Source organism: Seriola lalandi, unplaced genomic scaffold (assembly GCF_002814215.2).
Source record: "Seriola lalandi dorsalis isolate HSWRI2012SDOR001 ecotype SW California unplaced genomic scaffold, Sedor1 jcf7180002054519, whole genome shotgun sequence".
Lineage (NCBI taxonomy): Eukaryota > Metazoa > Chordata > Actinopteri > Carangiformes > Carangidae > Seriola > Seriola lalandi.
Window position 1 is genome coordinate 2,250,149 of NW_019525072.1, and position 22,285 is coordinate 2,272,433.

The 22,285-nt window shown below is 40.8% G+C and overlaps 3 protein-coding genes across 3 annotated transcripts in view; 2 read left to right on the forward strand and 1 right to left on the reverse strand.

Annotated features, from left to right (window-relative positions):
- The window catches only part of s1pr2 (sphingosine-1-phosphate receptor 2), a 16,558-nt gene extending 12,756 nt beyond the window's left edge, over positions 1 to 3,802 (forward strand). The window contains exon 2 of the mRNA XM_023413869.2: positions 544 to 3,802. Coding sequence (XP_023269637.1) covers positions 666 to 1,781 — 1,116 coding nt within the window. The 5' untranslated portion in view covers positions 544 to 665 and the 3' untranslated portion in view covers positions 1,782 to 3,802. The remainder of the gene's footprint in view (positions 1 to 543) is intronic.
- A 2,262-nt stretch (positions 3,803 to 6,064) lies between these two features.
- dnmt1 (DNA (cytosine-5-)-methyltransferase 1) lies at positions 6,065 to 18,884 on the forward strand. Its single transcript, XM_023413818.2, has 34 exons — positions 6,065 to 6,261; positions 6,732 to 6,768; positions 7,477 to 7,584; positions 7,683 to 7,923; positions 8,046 to 8,118; positions 8,238 to 8,322; positions 8,428 to 8,468; positions 8,549 to 8,603; positions 8,758 to 8,841; positions 8,950 to 9,059; positions 9,174 to 9,292; positions 9,415 to 9,507; positions 9,615 to 9,766; positions 10,256 to 10,443; positions 12,309 to 12,489; positions 12,621 to 12,718; positions 12,945 to 13,092; positions 13,191 to 13,306; positions 13,388 to 13,589; positions 13,669 to 13,802; positions 13,933 to 14,112; positions 14,201 to 14,425; positions 14,523 to 14,715; positions 15,076 to 15,172; positions 15,309 to 15,449; positions 15,573 to 15,855; positions 15,966 to 16,107; positions 16,453 to 16,619; positions 16,729 to 16,906; positions 17,058 to 17,253; positions 17,346 to 17,509; positions 17,797 to 17,913; positions 18,411 to 18,504; positions 18,609 to 18,884. The coding sequence occupies exons 1-34, from the start codon at positions 6,215 to 6,217 to the stop codon at positions 18,638 to 18,640; spliced, it is 4,521 nt and encodes a 1,506-aa protein (XP_023269586.1). The 5' UTR covers positions 6,065 to 6,214; the 3' UTR covers positions 18,641 to 18,884.
- Positions 18,885 to 19,918: 1,034 nt separating this feature from the next.
- Positions 19,919 to 22,119, reverse strand: eif3g (eukaryotic translation initiation factor 3, subunit G). Its single transcript, XM_023413819.2, has 8 exons — positions 21,960 to 22,119; positions 21,502 to 21,561; positions 21,294 to 21,398; positions 20,950 to 21,145; positions 20,711 to 20,821; positions 20,476 to 20,612; positions 20,107 to 20,213; positions 19,919 to 20,026 (listed from the first exon to the last, which is right to left on the reverse strand). Exons 1-8 carry the CDS (start codon positions 22,062 to 22,064, stop codon positions 20,011 to 20,013), a joined length of 837 nt encoding a protein of 278 aa, XP_023269587.1. The 5' UTR covers positions 22,065 to 22,119; the 3' UTR covers positions 19,919 to 20,010.
- Positions 22,120 to 22,285: the final 166 nt, after the last annotated feature.

The following is a 22,285-nucleotide window of genomic DNA, read 5'->3' on the forward strand; positions in this document are numbered from 1 at the left end:
AAGGAGGTGGGTGGGTGGGAGGGGGAAGATCTTTGAATGTTAATATTCCCCTACAGAGTCATTTTTTATGATAACGTACGACTCCCCTATGAGCTACTGGATTATGACTCTCCATCTGTTTTAGTCTGCAACAAGCTGCAACTGTTGCCTGCAAGGGAGTTCAGTTTGGGATGTACCAAATGGACACAGTGAGTACAGTGTGTTCACTGTGTGATCAGTCGTTTGTGACATGTGGTTGTCGTTCTTTACCTTCATGTTGAATGTTTATCTGTTAGATCCCAGGTTCTTATTTTAAAGCTCTGACCTGTTGCTGCTCCTTCTTCAAGTGAATTTAAGAAAATGTTTAGTTTCCACTCTGCAGACTGGACTACAGACAGGTTGTTGCCTAGATACTTTGTTTTGCTTTTGTTGGACTTTAACTTGGGCGAGTGCATTGCTTTTTTTTTTTAAATGTGTGTTTGCATTGTCACAGTTTATTTCATTAGTGCAACAAAAATTTCCCCTGTGAGTAATGCAGGCTTCTCTTTCTTTGTGTGCCTGCAGGTGACCCGCACAGGACTTCTGAGACGTGACTGTGGGACAGGCAGTCTCCCTCCCCAGCCCTCTTCCTGTCCTTAAAGGCAATGATTATCTCAGTCGACACTCTTCACGGCTCCACTGTGTGAATGAATCTTTGCCGTAAAGCCGCTGTGCTCTGCCACCCTGTCACCATGAAGAGCAAGTATTCCCAGTACTACAATAACAGTCTGATCCACTCCTACTATGCCTTTGCTAAGAACATGACCACCCAGGAGCTGGAGAAGCTCATTGAGAATAAAAAACACCTCACCACTCTGAACATTGTCATCGTGGTCCTCTGCACCATCATCATCCTGGAGAATCTGCTGGTCCTCATCGCTGTCTGCCGCAACAAGAAGTTCCACTCTGCCATGTTTTTCTTCATCGGCAACCTGGCGTTTTCTGACTTGCTGGCAGGTTCGGCCTACATAGCCAACATTTTTCTATCAGGGTCAAGGACTTTTGAGCTGGTGCCTGTGCAGTGGTTCATCCGGGAGGGCACGGCGTTTATCGCTCTGGCAGCTTCAGTCTTCAGTTTGCTAGCCATAGCTATAGAGCGCTATATTGCTATCACCAAAGTTAAAGTGTACGGCTCCAACAAAACGTGCCGCATGTTCCTCCTGATAGGAGCTTGTTGGGTCACCTCCATCCTGCTCGGAGGACTTCCCATCATCGGCTGGAACTGCATCAACAACCTCCCTGAATGCTCAGCCGTGTTGCCACTCTACTCTAAGATATACATCGTCTTTGTTGTAACCATTTTCAGCATCATACTACTCTCTATCGTCATCCTCTATGTGAGGATCTATTTGATTGTACGCTCCAGCCACCAGGAAGCAACCAACTCACCGGCCTATGCCCTTTTGAAAACAGTCACTATAGTGCTGGGTGTCTTCATCATGTGCTGGCTGCCTGCTTTTATCATCCTCCTCCTAGACTCATCCTGCGGCATACAATTCTGCCATATCCTCTCCAAAGCAGACATCTTTTTTGGCTTTGCCACTCTGAACTCAGCTCTTAACCCAGTGATCTACATGCTGCGCAGCAAGGACATGAGAAAGGAGTTCATGCGTGTGCTGTGCTGCTGGGGGGTGCTGCAAAGCGGGCGGCCCGCTGACCGTTGTCTGGTCCTTCTAAAGAGCTCCAGCTCCATGGAGCACTGCACGAACAAACTCGAACACCAGACCACACCCATCATGCAAGATTGTACCACCTGTGTCTAATGTGGTGCAAAACACATCAGAGTGCTTGTGTGTGTGAGTGTGTGTGTGTGTGTGTGTGTGTGTGTGTGTGTGTGTGTGAGTGTGTGTGTGTGAGTGTGAGTGTATATGAGATCAAGTATGAGAGGCTGTGATGAGACAGAGAGAAGCAAGCACACACCCTGGACTGAGATGCCTGGCGAGGCTGGGACACAGCTGTCTGCAGAGACACATTCTACGATGCAGACTTCTTCGTATTACAATCAAATTTGTGTGAAGAGTCAGAATCAGCATTTAATCAATTCACCCAAGCAGTGGGTGTAAGTCACAATCTTTCAAGAGGGAACCAATTTAAAGGGTGAGAACTTTCAGAAATGTGAAAATAGCTTTTTTTTATGGGTACTCCCATCACTTAATATGGAGTTGCAAACCATTTTAATGTATAAATGTATACGCCTGTCATCTTAATTTTGTTTTTCTTTCTAAACATGTAAAACCCTATTAAAAGCCAAAAAATGGAAACATAGCATGCATAATATCATAGTTATGGTGAGTTGTTTTGGGCCTTTCAAGAACTGTGTCAATGCAAAGCTTGCAGAGTTGCACTTTGTAGATTACTTCAGTGATTGTTTTCCTTTGTAAGGTTGAACCACATTACTCTCCTTCACTGATATATGTATACATTAGGCCTACAGATTCATCGCTCATTCCTTACTGAACCGAGGCAGTGATCAGCTTCACTCCACACTGCACTCCACAGAAGCCATACTACCACGAGTTCTCCCTCAACAAAACCAGGGCTATATATTCCCTATATAACCTTGCTTAAACCATCTGATAAACTACAACAAATTTGCATAATCTGCTTACATTTACTGCATGAAATTCTAACTCGTTTGTAAGCACTAATGTGTATGATATATTCCAGCTCCAGCTTCCATCACTAACACCCCTTCCCTCATTCGCCGTCATAATCTGTCCCTCTTGCTTTTACTGTTGTCTTTTGTATCTTAACAGTTTCTGTGGAGGAAGGCCTAATCAGAAAGCACATTTCCTGAAGTGAGTTGGCACTGATGAAATTTACTCATTGACAGCTGTCCAGCAGCTTTGACTAATGGGACCAATGTCCTGACAGTGTTGTAGCAACATAGCAGCAATGTGCTGTCTCTGTTTGTGCCTTCCTCTTGGGGAATTAGGCTGAATGTATGTATGAAGTGTTTGGGGCAGGCGCTCCATTGTTGACAGTATTATTGATCATTATTTTGAATTACCAAGTCACTGACGATCGGAGAGTGGGATACACAGGGTAGGTCACCCTCACTGTGAAGTCTTAAATAGCACCATGAACAAGAACTTGTTGTGAACATCCTGGTTTAATTTGCGAGCCATAATGCCATATGCAATTTAAGATATAATCTCAGTTTTCAAAGACCCCACGCCTCCCCTACAAAATAAGAGAAATTCTTTTTTTCAAATGCACAGGGGGAATCTGCCTCCCAGGGAGGTTAGCTTCATCCTCATTCTATGACATCCTACGACATGCAACTTCCTTCAGCCATAGGAAGTCCTGTTTTTCATTGTCCGGTTCCTGTTGTTCAAACTTACACTAATGTTCATCCTGTAGACACACATTTAAAAATTCTTCTCTCCCTCTGTGTTTTTTCTTGACCTTTACATTTAGATGGCCAAGTAGAAATGGTGAAAAGCACTTTGGCAGCTTCAGTGATGTTTGCTTTCCCCCAGTTTGTTTCAGATGGAGAGGTGTTTAAATCTATGTACCTATCACTTTGTCGTGTTGCCTGATTCTATGATTTTTTTATGATAAATATATGAAAAACTGTATGTTTGTAAGTATGTATGTATGTATGTATCTTTGTACAGTATGTATGATTTGTGTTGTATGAAATGTCTCGTGTGCAATAGCCTTGTGTGTCCAGTAGCACGCTGCCTGTGTTAAACCGGTACAATCTGAAACACTAATGTAGGTACATAAACATTTTGTAATTGCATTCCCTTTTTATAAAATAAATGAAATACTGAAAGAATCCATTTTGTGGGCTTGAGTTTGATTCTGATTTAATTGCAGCTGTGGCTTGTCTGCAGGTCCTGAGATGTCGCCCTATTGTGCCTACAAGAAGCACTCAAACTGCAGCATTTAATCCAAACATGCTCTGACAAGGTCAGAAAAACACTAGCCTCATCATGAAAGTACAAAATTGTACATGCAGATGCTGCTCAGCCATTAATCATTGCTCTCTTACCTAATAAAATTGTTCAATAGCTTAAAGGCTAAAGCAAGACAGGGCTATGATGGGAAGCTTAGCAGAGGGTAGGGAGGTTGAAAATGGGGTTTGGTGAAAAAGAATGTCTGTTTGTAAGATAGTTTGTCTGAGAGAAGCATAAAGAATGGCCCTGGGAGAGGTTTTCGGGTGAGGGGGAGACTTGGGGTGAGGGGAGAGGGGAGAGGCTGACTTATAGCGTCCTTGAGAGTTGGGCCTGTTTCCTGTCAGACATCCAGGATTCCTGGGTGGGAACATTGGCTGAATCAGCCCCAGGAGGCTGTGCTGCTGGGAAGTCTGCCAAGTCTTTCCAGTGCCCTGCAGGATATGACATCAGATTCAGAAACCTGAAGGTGAAGTTGTATACACAATAATATTTAAGTCAGCACAAGACCGATGTGCGTTTATCCCTGTCACATAGGACAGTCTGTAATACTTCATAAATAAAAAACTACTACACATGGCCAAAAAAAAAAGAACACACTTTATCATCACCAATAAATTATGTAAATATACTACATGCACACACACCCCTCTTAAACTGCCTTGGAATGGAAAACTGATCACTGTTCAATTAAATAAAAGGTAAAAAAAAAAAAAAAAAAAAAAAAAGGTATTATTATTACTCATGTGAGGAAACTTACAGTAAATGTGGCCATGCTGGTACATGTACGATATGACTGGGAGATGATTTGCCAACTTGAAAAAGCCTTAGCCTGTTTTCAGACTATCAATGCCACCTTGTGGTAAAATAGGCATATAGCAGCCATTTAGCCATTAAGATGTTTTCTCCATATACCTAGTATTATTATATCTGACTTCATTATGTTATTAATACTGGAGAATTAGTGTGTAAGCAGCATATTACTGTTGTAGGTTCTGTAAGTGGAGCTAGTTTGAAAAACTTAATACACAGTTTTATTTACAGGGACACCAGATAAATCCAGCCAAAAAAGTTGGAAACCATTGGTTTAACGTTTAACAATGTTTTGTATTTTTAAATAGTTGTATTATCCATTTTGTAAAATCTTCATCACAAAAGTAACTAGTAACTAAAGCTGTGAAATAAATATACTGGAGTAGAAAGTACAAAAGGAAATACTCAAGTAAAGTACAAATATCCCAAAAAGTACAGTACTTAAATAAATGTACTTAGTGTTTTCACCACGGATCTATATTAGGGCTTTAACTTATTACTTATTTAGATTATAAGTGTGTGCACCTGCATTTATTTACTTCCTCTATTTCTATATTTTCTATGAGTTATACTTGTTTACAAACAGGGAGAATGTCCAAATGCACAATGTAAAATGTTATCTTTATTGTTTTTCAGTTACATGGATTGTGCAGTAGAACGTGTTTATTTATTTATGTATCAATTTACGTATTCATTAATTCATTCATGTTTTCATCTATCATTCATTCATTTTTGCTTCAAAGAGGATACATCTGTTGGTCGGTTGTGAAATATTTTCCTGAATTTGACCTGCAGAGGTCTCCATCGAGCTTTGATTTGAAAAGCTTCAAGTGATGAGCCATTTTTCAATACAACTGTGTTGAAAGCTTCACTGATTCATAAAGCTTTACTTCGCCATCACTACAATAACACAACAGCTCTTGTTGCACGGTTATTCAATGCAAGCGCATCTATTTAATGATGTCATTCAAAAGTACAGATAAATATCATCTCAAATGTGGAAATGTATTGTTAATATTGCACATTAGTAAACAACATTCAGATCGCTTCCGCTTGGTCAGTTGTCTACAACATCTGGTTTACAGTAGGGGTGGGTCAAGTTAATTCTTCATTTCAGGAATATTATATTTAAAAAACATAACTACGTGACAATCCCGGTCCAGTTTTATATATGACATGATATAGTAAATTTATTTCGTATGACAAATCATCCATTCAGCAGAGACATCACGTCCCACTGTGAAAGCGTTTCACCCATAGAAAACTGCAGTGGTACAGTCCACAACACCCGGGTTTCCGCGCGAAAAGACGGCCCGCGCGCCCGAATTGCTTATAGCATCCATTGCAAGGTCTAGCACACACAAGGCAGTCACAGTGGAGCCGCGCTGTGCTTAACACCGGCGGGGTTTTACACGGTTTTAACGGAATTTTTAAACGCGGTTTTATCTTTCTTGTCTTACACGTTTAGCTAGCTGTTTACCATGCCAGCCAGGACTTCCCTGTCTCTGCCAAATGATGTCAGGAAAAGGTAACGTTAGTAACCTGAATGCTAATAACAGTTGATGTCCCTGTGATGTAGCGTGTCTGCAGCTTATTGTCTCAGTTCAGAAGCAGCAGCGGCAACATTAACAACAGTGAAACCCGAAAAACGCTGTTCTGTACTTGCCCTGATTGTCATGAGCGGGGCCACCACTACATTTTGCCTGTGCTAGCAGCTGCAGCTAGCATTAGCTCGTTGCCATTGGACAACCAAGGCTGATGCTGCATACAGAGTTAGCCCCTTGACAACGGTTAGCCAGTTAGCATTTCAATGGACGGAGCAGCGTGTGAGATTTGGCGCCACTCAGGAAGTTTTGTTACCTGTGTTGCTGCTTGCTGGCTCTCAGACTGGTTATAACGCGACATCCCTGTCAATTAATGTGCTTGTCGATGATTTGTCCACTGTTGCACGTCAGTTAACTAGCCGTAGCGTTGTTTTGACATATTCTTTGTTCACAGGCTGCAGGTGCTGGATGAGGATGGAATTTCAGACGAGGTGGGTTTTTGTCGTTTACTGCTCCTGAAAGCCTGATGTCATCGCCATAGGTGTTACTCCAGCTGCTCACTAATTGTTGTTAGCTTGGCACTCCAAAGACCATTGAACACGATGGTAGAGTTACGGTATAGTGCCACCTTAAAGAGAAGCGACACCCTCAATTAGATTTCACTTATCTGAATAGATCAATTATAATGTGCGAGTTGGAATGAGTCTGTCAATACACTTGATAGAAAAGAGATTCACTGTACAGGTGATGCCATATAGCAACAAGTGTCGATGCTGATCCATGGATTCCCTGCATGTTTTAAAACCAATTTGGATTTAATATCTCAAACGCAATCGCTGACCAAAATATTGGAAAGATATCATTAGTTCAAGTCTTGATACTGTCATGTTAAGGTAAGGGTCAGCTGCAACTTGAAATGACTACCTCTGATTTCATACTTTATTGTCAGAAATATAGATTATAATGTGCATCTTCAAGGATTTATGAAAAATTTCTTTGAACAAGCATTAACTTATTTAACTATCTTCTGGTTGCAAGAAGCTTTTCTGATGCTGTTGCCAGATGCATTTAAGGGCAATAGTCAGTACAACATTAAAAAAAATCAAGCTATATAATGCACAGTAATGTTAAATATATGTCATGCATTTTCTGTACTTGCTTCCGTTTTATAAAGTTTATTTATTCAAATACTGTTCCAGGATCATGTCAAAGAGAAGCTCAAGTTAGTGCAGGACTTCCTGCATGTTGACGTTCAGGACCAGCTGACCAGCCTGGAGGAAAAGATGAAAAGTGAAGAGATCTCAATGGTTAGTCACTCTTTCAGATTCTGAAGTATTACTAATCCCAGAAGTTTACTGCTCATGATTTCTCCTGTGATGTGATGTATGCCATGTGCTCTCCTCAGGAGGTCTACATCACTAAAGTGAAGGCCTTGCTGGGAAAAGAGCTCAACCTTGAAAACGGCTCACATGTTGATGGCGTGGAGCAGAATGGAAAGACAAATGGCTTCACAAACGGCTCCCACAAAGATGAGAACGGTGAAGATGTAACCATGGATGTACAGGAGGCAGAGGAGGCTGTCAAGTCACCAACTGCTACTAAGGGGAAGGGTGGACGCAGGAGCAAGGCAAATTCTGACACCAAAAGTAAGTTTGAGATTTCTCATTAATATTTATCATTGAACAGCTGTATTCAAAGATGTAGATGACACACATATAAATGCTTTAAAATAATGGTGTAGGAAAATTTAATCTTTTTTCTTTTGTAGAGTCTCCAGTCAGTACCAGGGTTACAAGAAACGGTGGGAAACAGTCAACCATCTTGTCAATGTTCTCTAAAGTGTGCGTGTATTATTTTTTTTTAATTTGTGCCTGTATCTTTCTCATTCACATTTTTAGCAATTAAAAGTTTTTAAGTTACAAGTGTCTATATTCTGTTTAAAGTTAAATCTGTCTTGCAGTCAAAAGCGTAAGTCGGAAGACCTGAATGGAGAAGCTACTAATGGGCAAACTGAACCGAAGAAGGAGAAAGATGATGTTGAGGAGGTGACGCATTTTTTCACGTACCAGTGCCAGGTTTAAACATCAAGAGTTGTTGTTATTCTCAATGTCTGGTATATAACACTGCACAAACTTTCAAATCTGTTGTAGTCTCGGGAGGAGAAGCGTCTCAAAGTGGACTCCAATGAAAAGTAAGACTTCTGGCCTCTGAACATTAATGATTTTCATAGTGGTCATACAAAAGAATTTACTGATACTTTATTTTATGCAGTGCTGCTCCAGAAGAATCGAAGAGTGAGGTTATTAAACCGGTTTCTGCTGCAAAGGTAATGAATTGGGTTATTTAGCACAGTGTTATGGCTGTCTGTGTAAGTTCTCATTCGTCCAGGTCATAGTTTTAGAGTGTTATGGCTGTAAACATTTTTTGTAAGCGTGACACAGCCTGTATAACATTTGTCTTTCTTTTTTTTTTTCTTAAAGACACCACCACCCAAATGTCCAGACTGCAGACAATACTTGGATGATTCAGATCTAAAATTTTTCCAAGGGGATCCTGATAATGCGGTGAGAATCATCAAGTTCACGCTCATTCAAGCAGAGCTTTTTTTGAAATGTTATTACTTGTATTGACTAGATGCATGTGAATCATGAAACAATTATTTGTGTATTCAGCTGGATGAACCAGAAATGTTAACAGATGAGCGTCTCTCCTTGTTTGACTCAAATGAGGATGGATTTGAGAGCTATGAGGATCTGCCACAGCACAAGATTACAAACTTCAGGTAAGGGATTGTTGGCCTAGTTTAGAGGAACAAATGTGTCCTTTCTAATTGCATTTTGTTACATGCTTGACTGAGGTTTTTATCAGTTATAATATCAACACTTGTGTCTTCCAGTGTGTATGACAAGCGTGGTCACCTCTGTCCATTTGACTCTGGACTGATTGAGAAGAATGTAGAGCTCTACTTCAGCTGTGTTGTCAAACCTATCTATGATGACAACCCTTGCATGGATGGTATGAAAAACACTTAAAGAATCAACTTATTGTTTGTTTATAAATTTCTGCCTAATAATAATACATTGTCTTTAACCTCTACAGCAGCGCACATTAACCTCTGTTTGTTTTCTTTAATCCAGGTGGTGTTCCTGCAAAGAAGCTTGGACCCATTAATGCCTGGTGGATTACTGGTTTTGATGGTGGAGAAAAAGCTCTAATTGGTTTCACTACAGGTAGCGAAGTTTTTATTTATTTTTTTATTTTCTGCTCTGCATTTAAATGCACCTTTCCCTCTTAGCATGATGTTGTAATAGCTTATATCAATGTCTTCATTATCCAGCGTTCGCTGATTACATCCTAATGCAGCCGAGTGAGGAGTATGCGGCCATCTTTGCACTGATGCAAGAGAAGATCTATATGAGCAAAATAGTGGTGGAATTCCTCCAGAAAAATCCTGATGCTACTTATGAGGACCTTCTCAACAAGATTGAGGTGAGGACTTATGTAAATAGAACGAGCACAACGTCTTTTTTGAAAACAGCTCACTGCTACGATGCCTTTAATCTGCGCCATCCAGATGTGTTCATATTATTTAAGAAATTGGATTTGGCTGCACTTCTTAAACAAAAATTTGTAGACATTTGATTTTGGACATTTCACATTAGGGATGAACATACTGATTGAGTCGTTTTCAGAATATTATGTAGAGAAGTGAAACGCAGCACTGAAACAATCAGTTTTGTGATGTATAAAATCCTTTATAAAAGGTTGTTTTTGGTCAATTTCTCACGTAAATATCAAACATTTCCTGGTTACAGGTTTATACATATAAGTGTACACTGTGATATTGTGTGACTGGTATTTCATCACTTTTGACATTTAATTATTAAATCAGAAAAATCAGTTTGCAAGAGGATGTAGCTTCTGTCACTGCAACACAATGCCTGGACGTTGACCAGCTTCTCTTCCTCCTGCCCACAGACCACTGTGCCTCCTGCAGAGCTAAACTTCAACTGCTTCACTGAAGACACCTTGTTGCGCCACGCCCAGTTTGTGGTGGAGCAGGTGGAGAGCTATGATGAGGCCGGCGACTCTGATGAGCAGCCCATCATTGTTACACCCTGCATGAGAGACCTGATCAAGCTTGCAGGAGTCACTCTAGGGAAGAGGTACGGCGAAAAGATGATTAGATTATGTTTTGGTTCCCTTTTTACTGTACAGCAGTGTCATCTGGAACTAGTCAAAGTTTTACACTCTTATTTAAGCATAACATTAACTGACTTAACTAATTAACAAATAAAAGTCGTCTTGGTTTGAAAGTGAATGAGCAGGCTCTTGCCTTCCAGGAAATATTGTGCTAAATACTTGAAATTTTCAGTTTTGTATCATTCATACAACAGAAATCCATAGCAAGCTATCGCAGTTCAAAATGAAAACAAAGCTGAGCCGTGTCCATGCTGTATTTTTAACTTCAGTGAGAACTCTTCATTCTCAGCTTCACCAAGATTTCTAGCATCAGTTCCTTTGCAACTCAAATTCTTCAGGGTTTTGATGTTATCCCTTTTTTATTTATTTATTTTTTATTTTTTGCTTATATTCCTGTCTTTATGCTCCTCGCTCCTTGTTCTCCCTAATGTCTAACATTCCTTTGACATTTCCTAATGCAGCATGCTGCTGTACTGGTAGGTAGGCCTCGTTGTGAATGCATCCTTAGCTTGTATGGTGGTGTGTTAGTGTGAAGCATTTAGAAGCTATATGAACAAAAAGAGCATTATACCAGAGTTCACGCTAGAATTTTATTTCCAGTTTTATTCATTTCGTCTTTTATATTTTGGCTCTACATTGTCGTTTTATTTTAGTTTTTATATGGCACATTTGAATTCTGGCCATTTAACACCTGGGTGTGTGGACCAGGGTCCATAAGTTATCTTGACTCAGTCACAAGTCTTTGTTCTACAAATTGAATGTCTGGTAGGATGCTTAAAAAAATTTATAGAAAAGTTATTTTGAAGTATTTGTATGAATATTGTCCTGTGGGGGGGGGGGGGACCTAACTAACCCCAATCTAAGAAACTTGATTGACAATTACTGTTCAATATACAAAACTGCTTTCCTAAAGGTCAGTAATTTAAATTCTATTCTAGTACTTGTGACATTTATACAACATTTATAAGTCTGGTGGGTGGCGTTAGCCCCAAAGGTAATTGGTAGACAAGGAAGTAGTCTTTCAGTTTAATCTTTATCTTCATGCAGCAGTGTCGTCTCAGAAAAAAATCAAAGGTTTGAAGTTTAAGTGTCTCTTAAGAGGTTTCCTCCCCATGCCCTCAGCTTCCAATTCTGGAGGTGGGATATCCCCATGGACATGATGATTTGTGTGAACCATCAGGGTTAGAACAAAAACTATGCATCATTTATCTTGGTAAAACTCAAATACTTACGACAAATGCAGTGAAGATGTTAATGCTATTTGATAATCCTCTGATTGAAGTACATTCTTAACCTTGAGCTTAATGTATTAAGTTCTGGGTAAATTGGAGTAATATGAATTATAAAACAAAGCTAAGTAGCACCTGGGCCTCAGATTTTCTTCAGTGTCATTTAGTGAGGCAAACACCCAACATTATTTCTTTTCTCCTTAGAATAGTCTCCAGAGAATTGTCTTAAGGAAAGTATAACATCAAAGCTTATTCATAACTTAAGAGGACTGGGAAAAACTGGTTTGCAGTTGGATGAGATCAAAGCACATTCACTAAACTGAACTAAACTCCTTTAGCTGTATCTTGTGGACTGACTTATTTTCTGCAGGCCAGAATGTTTGGAAAGATCTTTATTGGCCAGTTGCATCTAACGGGAACTCTGCATTGTACATCTTGTCTGTTTGGTTTTGTTTGCTTGTTTCTTTTGTTGCATGGCCTGATGCTGTGGTGTGTTGAAGGCCAGGGGCTTCATAATGCCATCGCTCCACATACCATCAGGTGTTTCTGCCAAACCAAATGAACCCCTCTTCTTAACACAATCTTTATTCTACTGACAGGAGAGCTGCGAGAAGACAGGCCATTCGTCACCCAACAAAGATTGAGAAGGACAGTAAGGGACCGACTAAAGCGACCACTACCAAGCTGGTCTACCAGATCTTTGATACCTTCTTCTCTGATCAGATAGAGCAGAATGATAAAGAGAATGCAGTCAAAAGGCAGCGCTGTGGTGTCTGTGAGGTGAGTGACTCAGTGAAGCCCTGCTGTTAAAATGGTGCTCTGTTTCAACAACTTATTTATCAGTGTCTGATGTGCATTTGGTTTTATTTTTTTTTAATTCTGACCAAAATATGGGTTTTGTCCATCTTCAGGTTTGCCAATCTCCTGATTGTGGCAAGTGTACTGCTTGCAAGGACATGATCAAATTTGGAGGAAGTGGCAAAAGCAAGCAAGCCTGTAAGCAGAGAAGGTGAGTGTCTCTCAGCAGTTAGCTGCAGTCTTTAATCTGTAGCCTGTGAATGCCTCTGAGTGTCGGTTCCCAACACATCTGTTTAGTTACTTGTAGCTGAATCTTTCAAACAAGAACAAATATTTTAGCACTTAATACACTTAACAGGTAATGTTGCAATGACATGGTACAATTACGTCTGTAGTCCTTAATTTGTCTTTCCTCTGTATATCATTGATCTGTTTAGATGCCCAAACCTTGCAGTAAAGGAGGCTGAAGATGATGAGAACATTGAAGAGGAAGATGTTCCAGTGGAGAAGGCCAAAAAGCTTGCTCATGCTAAGAGGAAGAAGCAGACCCAGTGCAAACTGACATGGATCGGAGAACCTGTTCAGGTATTTGTCTACCTCTTGGTTGTTAGAACAGTTTTTCTATTAAGTGTGAGACTCCAGCAGTGAGTGTATAAAGTATATCTGTCTCCTACCTCCTTCAGACTGAGGGAAAGAAGCAGTACTACAGGAAGGTCTCTCTGAATGATGAAGTGCTAGAGGTGGGAGACTGCGTCTCAGTTTCATCAGAAGATCCATCCACTCCTCTATATCTGGCAAGGTGTGACATTTTTAGAAAGACACTCTTTGATAACATTTAGTTTGTGGCTGTGTATAAACCTGATGATGTGCTCCTTCTCAGGATCACATCACTGTGGGAGGACATCAATGGAAAGATGTTCCATGCACATTGGTTCCTTCGTGGGATTCACACAGTGCTGGGAGAGTCCTCTGATCCACTGGAGCTCGTCATTGTGGATGAGTGTGAAGACATGCTGCTCAATTATGTCCAAGGCAAAGTGAATGTCACATACAAGCCCCCATCTGACAACTGGTTTATGGAGGTACGTTCACTTGACAGCAGGCTCATTTGCATTTCAGTATTAACTTTTCTTGATGCCATGGTTACTTTTTGTATTTTAGGGTGGCATGGATGTTGACATCAAGGTGATTGAAGATGACGGGAAGAGTTTTTTCTATCAATTCTGGTACGACACAGAGTTTGCCCGCTTTGAGATGCCTCCCACGACCACTCCATCAGAGGACTGCAAGTTCAAGTGAGCACCATCCACACATGTATTTGTTTTGAACGTATGATCTTTTCTTTGTTTCTTTCTGTTATATTAACCTTGTCGATATGCGCTTTTTTTTTTTTTTTTTTTTTTTTTTTTTTTTCTTTTCTTTCAGGTTCTGTGGCAGCTGTAATAGGACTAAAGAAAGGGAGGAACAGGAAATTCCTCGTGCATTTGAGCCCATGGAGAATGAAGACAACGACTCCAAGGCTCTGTATGCTCTGGCCTGCTTTAAAGGGGAGCAGTTCAGGGTGGGAGACGGCATCTATTTGCTTCCTGAGGCTTTTAATTTCAGGTGTGTGAAGTAATTCAAAATTTTAACTTGTACATTGATGAAAAAAAAAAAATATACGAGACTGACTGCCTCTGTTCTCGGCTCTCAGTGTGAAGCCAGCTAGTCCGGTGAAGCGCTCCCATAGGAAAGAGGATGTGGATGAGGAGTTGTATCCAGAGTATTACAGGAAGTCCTCGGACTACATTAAGGGGTCCAACCTGGACGCTCCTGAGCCGTTCCGCATCGGGCGTATCAAGGAGATCTTCTGTCACAGGCGCAGCAATGGGAAGCCTGACGTGTCAGAGGTCAAATTACGACTTTACAAGTTCTACAGGTAAAAGGAATTTAAGTTAAATTGGTTGTTTTTCAGGGTGTAGTTTGTAACAACAAATGATTGCTCAGACTTTAGTGACCTTTGTCCTATCTCCCAGGCCTGAGAACACTCACAAAGGCGTCAAAGCAAGTTACCACACAGATATCAATCAGCTGTACTGGAGTGATGAAGAAGTGAGTGTCAGCATGACTGATGTGCTTGGCCGCTGTCAAGTAGAATATGGAGAAGACCTGAATGAGTCGGTCCAGGACTATTCCAGTGGTGGACCTGACCGCTTCTATTTCCTGGAGGTACAGTTTGATAAATTACTCTGCAGTAATGTCAGAAATGGCTACTGTTTATTTGATCAGCAAAATAGCAAATATTAAACCAGCTACCCCACTGCTAAAACGTTAGCATTATATAAAACATATCATAACACTGCATAAGCAAAGCCACTGTATATGCCGCAGACTTGTGCAACTTGTCTAATGTGAAAAATGTGATTCTATGGTGATAATGTGCAAAGCAAGAGTATCAAAAGATTAAATGTTGAGCTAAATTGGAAAGACTGTAGAAAATTAGGAAATACAATGTCAATACTTGCATACAATATGCGAATCTTCAACGCAGTGTTTACATTCATTCTTATTCACATTCCTCTCACACAGGCCTATAATGCAAAATCAAAAAGCTTTGAGGACCCTCCAAATCACGCCCGCTCGGCTGCTCACAAAGGCAAAGGAAAGGGCAAAGGGAAAGGGAAAGGTAAAAAATCGGACATAAAAATGCAGATTTCTTTATTATTATTATTATTATTATTATTATTATTATTATTATTATTATTATATGTAAAATTGTGTAACTGAAATCCTAATCCAATGACCCTGTTATCCTCTACAAGGTAAGGGCAAAGGAAAGGCATCAGCTGCACAGGAGCCGCAGGACACGCAGAATGAACCACAGGCACCTAAAGTGTCTAAATATCGCACGCTGGATGTTTTCTCCGGCTGTGGTGGACTTTCTGAAGGCTTCCACCAGGCTGGTAAATGATTATTATTTTTTTATTTTGTTCTTGCCATTCCTGAAATATGTTCTCTGATCTGCAAATATTGCACAGAACATTTTTCAATACAGTGGTGAAAGCATGACTGTTGGTTACTTTTAGGTATCTCTGAGACTCTGTGGGCCATTGAGATGTGGGAGCCTGCGGCACAGGCCTTTAGGCTCAATAACCCCGGCACCACAGTGTTCACTGAGGACTGCAACGTCTTGCTGAAGTTGGTGATGTCTGGAGAGAAGACGAACTCTCTTGGCCAGAAGCTGCCTCAGAAGGGTGATGTGGAGATGCTGTGCGGTGGACCTCCTTGCCAAGGGTTCAGTGGGATGAACCGCTTCAACTCTCGCACTTATTCCAAATTCAAGAACTCACTTGTCGTCTCCTATCTCAGGTCAGTGTGTTTCATCTTGACTCTTCGATTAAATGAAGTTTTCCTCCTTTTTTTATAGACCACACACTCCTTCATTACACATTTTGAAATATTATTATTTTCCTTTGCAGTTACTGTGACTACTACAGACCAAAGTTTTTCCTGCTTGAGAATGTGAGGAACTTCGTGTCATTCAAGAACTCCATGGTCCTAAAGCTGACTCTACGCTGTCTTGTGCGCATGGGCTACCAGTGTACTTTTGGTGTCCTTCAGGTGGGTTTAACTACACTGACTATTGTATTTGTACTCAGGGCTGAAAATTGCACATACTTGGGTGGGATCTGGGGAAATGGCATTAATCTCTGCATGTGTGAAGCTCTCCTGGTAAAGAAAGCAGCAAGTTCCTGGCAACTTAGTGTATCGGAGGATACGCATGGTTATAAAGTGTGTGTACTCTGCCCAGTTCTACTAGTAGCTGTGGGCACTGGTAGGGTCAGCAGCATCAAACTGAACTTTAGAAATTCAAGAATCTCATTTTAATGGTATGCACAAGGATAAATAGTCATCAAGTTAGCTTCACTAGACGTGTAACATTCTCGGTGCTCCCCTCCTCAACAGGCTGGTCAGTACGGTGTTGCCCAGACCCGTCGCAGGGCCATCATCCTGGCTGCAGCCCCTGGAGAAAAGCTGCCTCGCTATCCTGAGCCTCTGCATGTGTTTGCTCCCAGAGCTTGCTCTCTGAGCGTGGCAGTGGATGAGAGGAAATACGTCAGTAATGTCACACGGTAATGTGAACTTCTTCTCTTGTCCTGTTTTTGATTTGTAATTCTACATCACAAACGTACAAACGCCCAGTGGGATTCTCATCAGACTAAATGTACTCTCTTACAACAGAGGCAATGGGGGGATCTACAGAACCATCACTGTCCGAGACACCATGTCTGACCTGCCAGAGATTCGCAATGGTGCAGCTGCGTTGGAGATTTCCTACAACGGGGAGCCCCAGTCTTGGTTCCAGAGGCATATCAGAGGCACACAGTATCAGCCTATCCTCAGAGATCATATCTGCAAGGTGAGCTGTCCCTCACTTCCTGGTTGTAACATTAACATGATGTAGCTGTGCTGTATTGATGTAGTATCACTTCTTCTTTTTTTTTTTTTTTTTTTTTTTTTTTTTTTTATATAAAGGCTTTAACAAAAATGCATGATCTTTGTGTTCTCAGGACATGAGTGCTCTGGTTGAGGGTCGGATGCGTCACATCCCCTTGGCTCCAGGCTCCGACTGGAGGGATCTGCCTAACATCGAGGTTCGGCTGAAAGATGGCACCATGACCAAGAAACTGCGTTACACACACTCCGATAAAAAGAATGGACGCAGCAGCACTGGTGCACTCAGAGGCGTTTGCACTTGTGCAGGGGGTATGCAGGTCTAGTTTTCTACGTGAGTAATGGAAATGACAAAGCTTACATTTTTAGTCTGGAGGCATCTCTAATGTTTATACATTGTATAGGGAAGCCATGCGACCCTGCAGACAGGCAGTTTAACACCCTGATCCCCTGGTGTCTGCCCCACACTGGCAACCGTCACAATCACTGGGCTGGACTGTACGGCAGATTGGAGTGGGACGGCTTCTTCAGCACGACTGTTACTAACCCTGAGCCAATGGGCAAACAGGTACATCTACTTTTTATAAAATGAGTTTGAATAAAACCATTTTGAGCCAAAATGTTTCAAAACTGGCACAAAAGTGCTAAGAGCCCAAAATGATCTCGCAAAGAGATAAAGGCTCCATTGGTTAAAAATATTCAGCTAACCCAGATTTGAAATTCATGTTATCGGATCAAATCAACTGATTTCTGGTTTGGATAGAAAAATATATACTAATAGGACTGCAATTGAATTGATGCCTTGAAGGCATGTAACAGACTTCCTGACTCTTGGATCTTGCATTTTAATTCCAGGGCCGTGTTCTGCATCCTGAGCAGCACAGAGTTGTTAGTGTGAGGGAGTGTGCACGCTCTCAGGGATTCCCCGACACCTACCGTTTCTTTGGAAACATCCTGGACAAACACAGACAGGTAAAACCTTGACTTCATTTAAAACTTAATTGAAAATCAAGAGGAGTTGGGAGGGTTTTTTTTTCTTTGGTTCCAAGTTACACTTGGTCCTGCATTACAAAACCTATAATCTGAGACTGTCAATGTTTTGTTGGCTGGAAAATAATGACCAAATATTATTGCTGACATTGGGAAGGTGTTGATATGTTGTGTTTTTTCTTTGCTCTTTTGGTTCACTCCCACAATTCTTGTAGAATTTCTTTTAGCAGCAGGAGAGCCACTATAAATTAAATGACAGACAGACTATATAATAACTATCAAAATGTGACATGGCAATGCTGTGTTTGTGGCTGATTTTTCTGGCCAGAAAAATATTGCAGGATTAAACACTTTATAATATATTCCAAAATGGTTTCTCTATAAAATTGAAAAGGACATTGAAGTTGAAATGACACTTAGCATTTGTAAACTATCAACGTTGTGCTGTAACAAGTCATGTAATTGTTGCTGCCTCTCAGGTTGGAAATGCGGTGCCCCCTCCACTCTCCAGGGCCATCGGCCTGGAGATTAAGAAGTGTGTCATGGAGAGAATGAAGGAAGAACAAGCATTGGGTAACTAATTTGTCTCAATTTTTATCTTTTTGTTTTCCCGATGGACTTTCATCATTTGAATATGCAGGAATCCTTGTACAAATGTTTTTTTTTTCCCTCCACAGAGAACATCAAACAGGAGAAGATGGAGGTCTGATGAGTCCCTCATTACCTTCCCAGCAAGAATCGGTTCCACAAATCCCGATGTTGTCGGGAAATTTCTTTTAAATAAGCTGGCTTTCAACTGTCACTAAGTGGCCACCATGGACATTCTGTGCAGTACCGTTCCATGTTTTAAATGTGCTTTTAATCATGTTGTTGGGAAATGTTCACTTAATGTGGGATAAATTGTATGTAGTTTTTTATATGTAATATTTCAAATAAAGCTCTTATGAAATCGATTTAACTTATGAATTTAATTATAATGAAACTAGGCAGTCAAGGAAGTGCTCACACTAGTGTATCAGAATGCAGCTAAACACTTGTAGCATCTCACTAACCACTTTTTGTGGGACGACTGCAAATTTATAGGTAACCCAAATTGGACTTTGTATACTGTGAAACCTTAAGATCTGCCAACTAAGTCGTTCAATCTCTACCATGGCAGCTTAAATGGCTCCTATATTGTACCACTGCTTCATGTCTTCTGAATTAATGTAAATCCATATATCTTATCACTTCAGTTTGAATGTTCAGAAAAATCTACCAATGAATAGTGATAAATCAGGTTAAATTATTTATGCACTGGGGTTCAGAAAAAGTGCAAACTAGCACCTCAAAGTAGTTTGATCAGAATTAAATGCTCCTCTTGCATTTGTCTGAGGGGTGATGTTTGTAGCCTGAGGTGGGAGATGAGCTATATGGCTCTGTTACATGTGTGCAGATTACGCAGAGAGTTTGAACATTAAAAAAAGGAGTATTTCTTTTTCTGGAACTTGCAAGTCACTGCCCTTCCAGAAGGAGGTGGGTGTTATTTTATCCGCTACATTTGAATTCAGCAGCCCACTACTTCACCCTCCCCTATTGTTGCCACCATGTCCTCATGGACTTCCTTGGGTGATAAGCCCTTGAGACCGAGGTGGCGGATGACTGCACGAAGGCCGATAGTGTCCATTCTCAGATAGTGCCGACTTGCACTTTTCATTTACCCGGAACAGGAATACCACAAAAGTTACTGACTTCAAACTTTCTTCATAATCACTCATAGTTGGACTACATATGTAACAAGAGCAGTATAACTCATCTACCTAAAGCTACTAACTTATCAATCAGCCATTGTATGTAGCGCTCTGCTTCTGATCAGAAAGGAGTTTATACGTCTAGCTTTAAGGCATTGACTAACTTCAATAGATATTAAGAACTGAAGTTTAAGTCGGAGTAAAAGTTGTGTGAAAGTATGAAATCGCTGCCAACTACAGGGAAAATAACAAGGAAATTTTGATAACAATTATTCTCTTTATTAGGTAACAGCCATATTCTACCACAACAATAAAATCTGGCATCTTGGAATATATTCTGATGGATCCCTCAGTTGTTTGACGGTCTGCAAAGAGTTAAATAAGGTTAGCAGCAAGAAAAAATAACATGCTTCAACACTTACTTGACAAAAATGAATAAACTTACTTGGCCCATTCAACATTGAGAATAAGATGATCATATCCGAATCCTGACACTCCTGCAATAGCTCTGGCTGCATCCTCCCGACGATGGAAGCTGATAAAGGCAAAGCCCTGGAGGAAAACAAAGTGAGTAGTTGATGGATGAGACAGCTGGACCCATGATGTGTTGTGTCAATGTCAATTGTAAGGAAAAAAAAAAGCTACAGTCAATATATTTTCTAGTTACACTTCTGTAGGAATAGCAAATGATGCTGAAACACCTGCTTTAATAATTCATCTCTTCTTGGCTTCTTTCTTTCCTTTTTGAGTTGTTTTTTTTATGCCTTTAACATTGAATGTGTATCTCTTTTATATTGTGAAGATGTGCACTGACCTTTGACTGCCCAGTGTTCTTGTCCTTGGCCAGATAGATCCTTGAGATGGAGCCAAATGGTCTGAAGAGCTCCTGCAAGTCTGTCTCACGGGTGTCCTCGGACAGGTTGGTCACACGGATGGTGGCATTGTCATCAGCTGTCAGGTGATATACAGTTGTTCATACATTCTGCTGTACAATGATTCAAGAACAGAGTGGATGCGTACAGCCAGCAGGTAACACAACATACACCCACCTCTGCGGTTAGGCTGCATGGACTCCCCTCTTCGCGTGCCTCCATCCCTCAGGCTCGGAGGCACATACTTCCCAGTCTTGCTCTGCGCAGGCTGTGCAGGCTCTGGCTCCGCTGGTTAAAGAGAGAAAAAGCAAGTGACATTCGTCATGACAACTTAAAGAACAACAAGCTGCCAAGCATAACAGCAGACCACAGACACAAATCAGAAATTAATAATGTGAATGGTGAGCTGACGGTACCAGAGCCAGCAGGCTTGTCCTTGTCGCCGGTTGAAAGCCCAAGCTGCTCAGCCAGCTCCTTCTGCATGGGGCCCAGGGTGTCTTTGTAGGGACAGCGGGTGGTCCAATGGTCTCCTTTGCAAATACGGCAAGACACAATCTTCTGTCCTTTCAATTTATTCATGGGATCCTCATCCTGGTCTTGGGCATTCAAGTCCTGCAAGAGGTAAGATAAGGCACTCAGTCACAAGGTAAACCCAGTAAATTACAGACAAATACCACAGTTAAAGACATAATGTGGACTGACAGCCTACACATCACTGAACAGCAACAAAAAGAATTGTGGAAGCTCACTGGATCCTTACCTCTTTGCTGGAAATGAAAGTCATGAAGACATCATCACTGACTGTGGTGGTGGCAACATTAGGGCCTGGTGCATCAAACTCAGAGTTACCAAATTTCTTCCAGTTCTGAAATGAGGAAAAAATAAAATACATGACACTCATCTTTATCCAGAGTTTTGTTCTTTTTTAAGTAAATGCAACTTCAACTACATTCAGCTTAAAAGCAGACCTTTCTCCTGGCCACAGCTTTTGAGGCTTTTCGTGTCTCGATCTTGAAAGTCCGCACAATCTAGAAGATAAAAAGGCAGTAAATGCATAGTTAAGTTTTAATTCACAGAAGCAAAGTGTTTTGCTTAATTTAGGCACTTACAAACCACTGCGGCACCATGTAACATGCAGAAATGCCATGACCCATACAATCTCTCCTATTTTGAACTAAACCACAAAAGTCTAAATTTTCTGAAGATATATATTGGAGTGTAAATCAACAAAGAAAAAAAGTATGATGTTTAATGGAGGTTTAGTCCTGGAAGATCAGAACACCTCTCTACCATAACGTTGGTCTCATTGCACAGGTATATGCTCCCTAACATTTAAGATGCACCCATGAAATGCAGCCAAATACAAACAAGCAGTGTTTATAGATGTAAACAGATGCAACAAATGCCTTAATAAAAGTCAAACTACCTTGAACTTCTTTCCATCGTCATCTATTTTATATTCCGTGACAGTTTTTATATTTCCTTTGATAGTTTCCTTGGGGGACGGTAGTGTGCCTGTTAAGAAGAACATCCAGTTAAGTCAGTCACATAAGACCTAAACAAAGATATCACAAAGGCAGAGACACTGCTATTCCTACCGTCTTCCTCGAGGCTTTTGTTTTGTTGGTCTGCTATACAACAAACATCCACAGAGAATGTTCAACCAAAGATGATAATGGTGACAAAAGACATTTTCCAGTATTAAATTCGAATAGATATAAATTCATTTTGCCATTATTCCCTAAATACTCT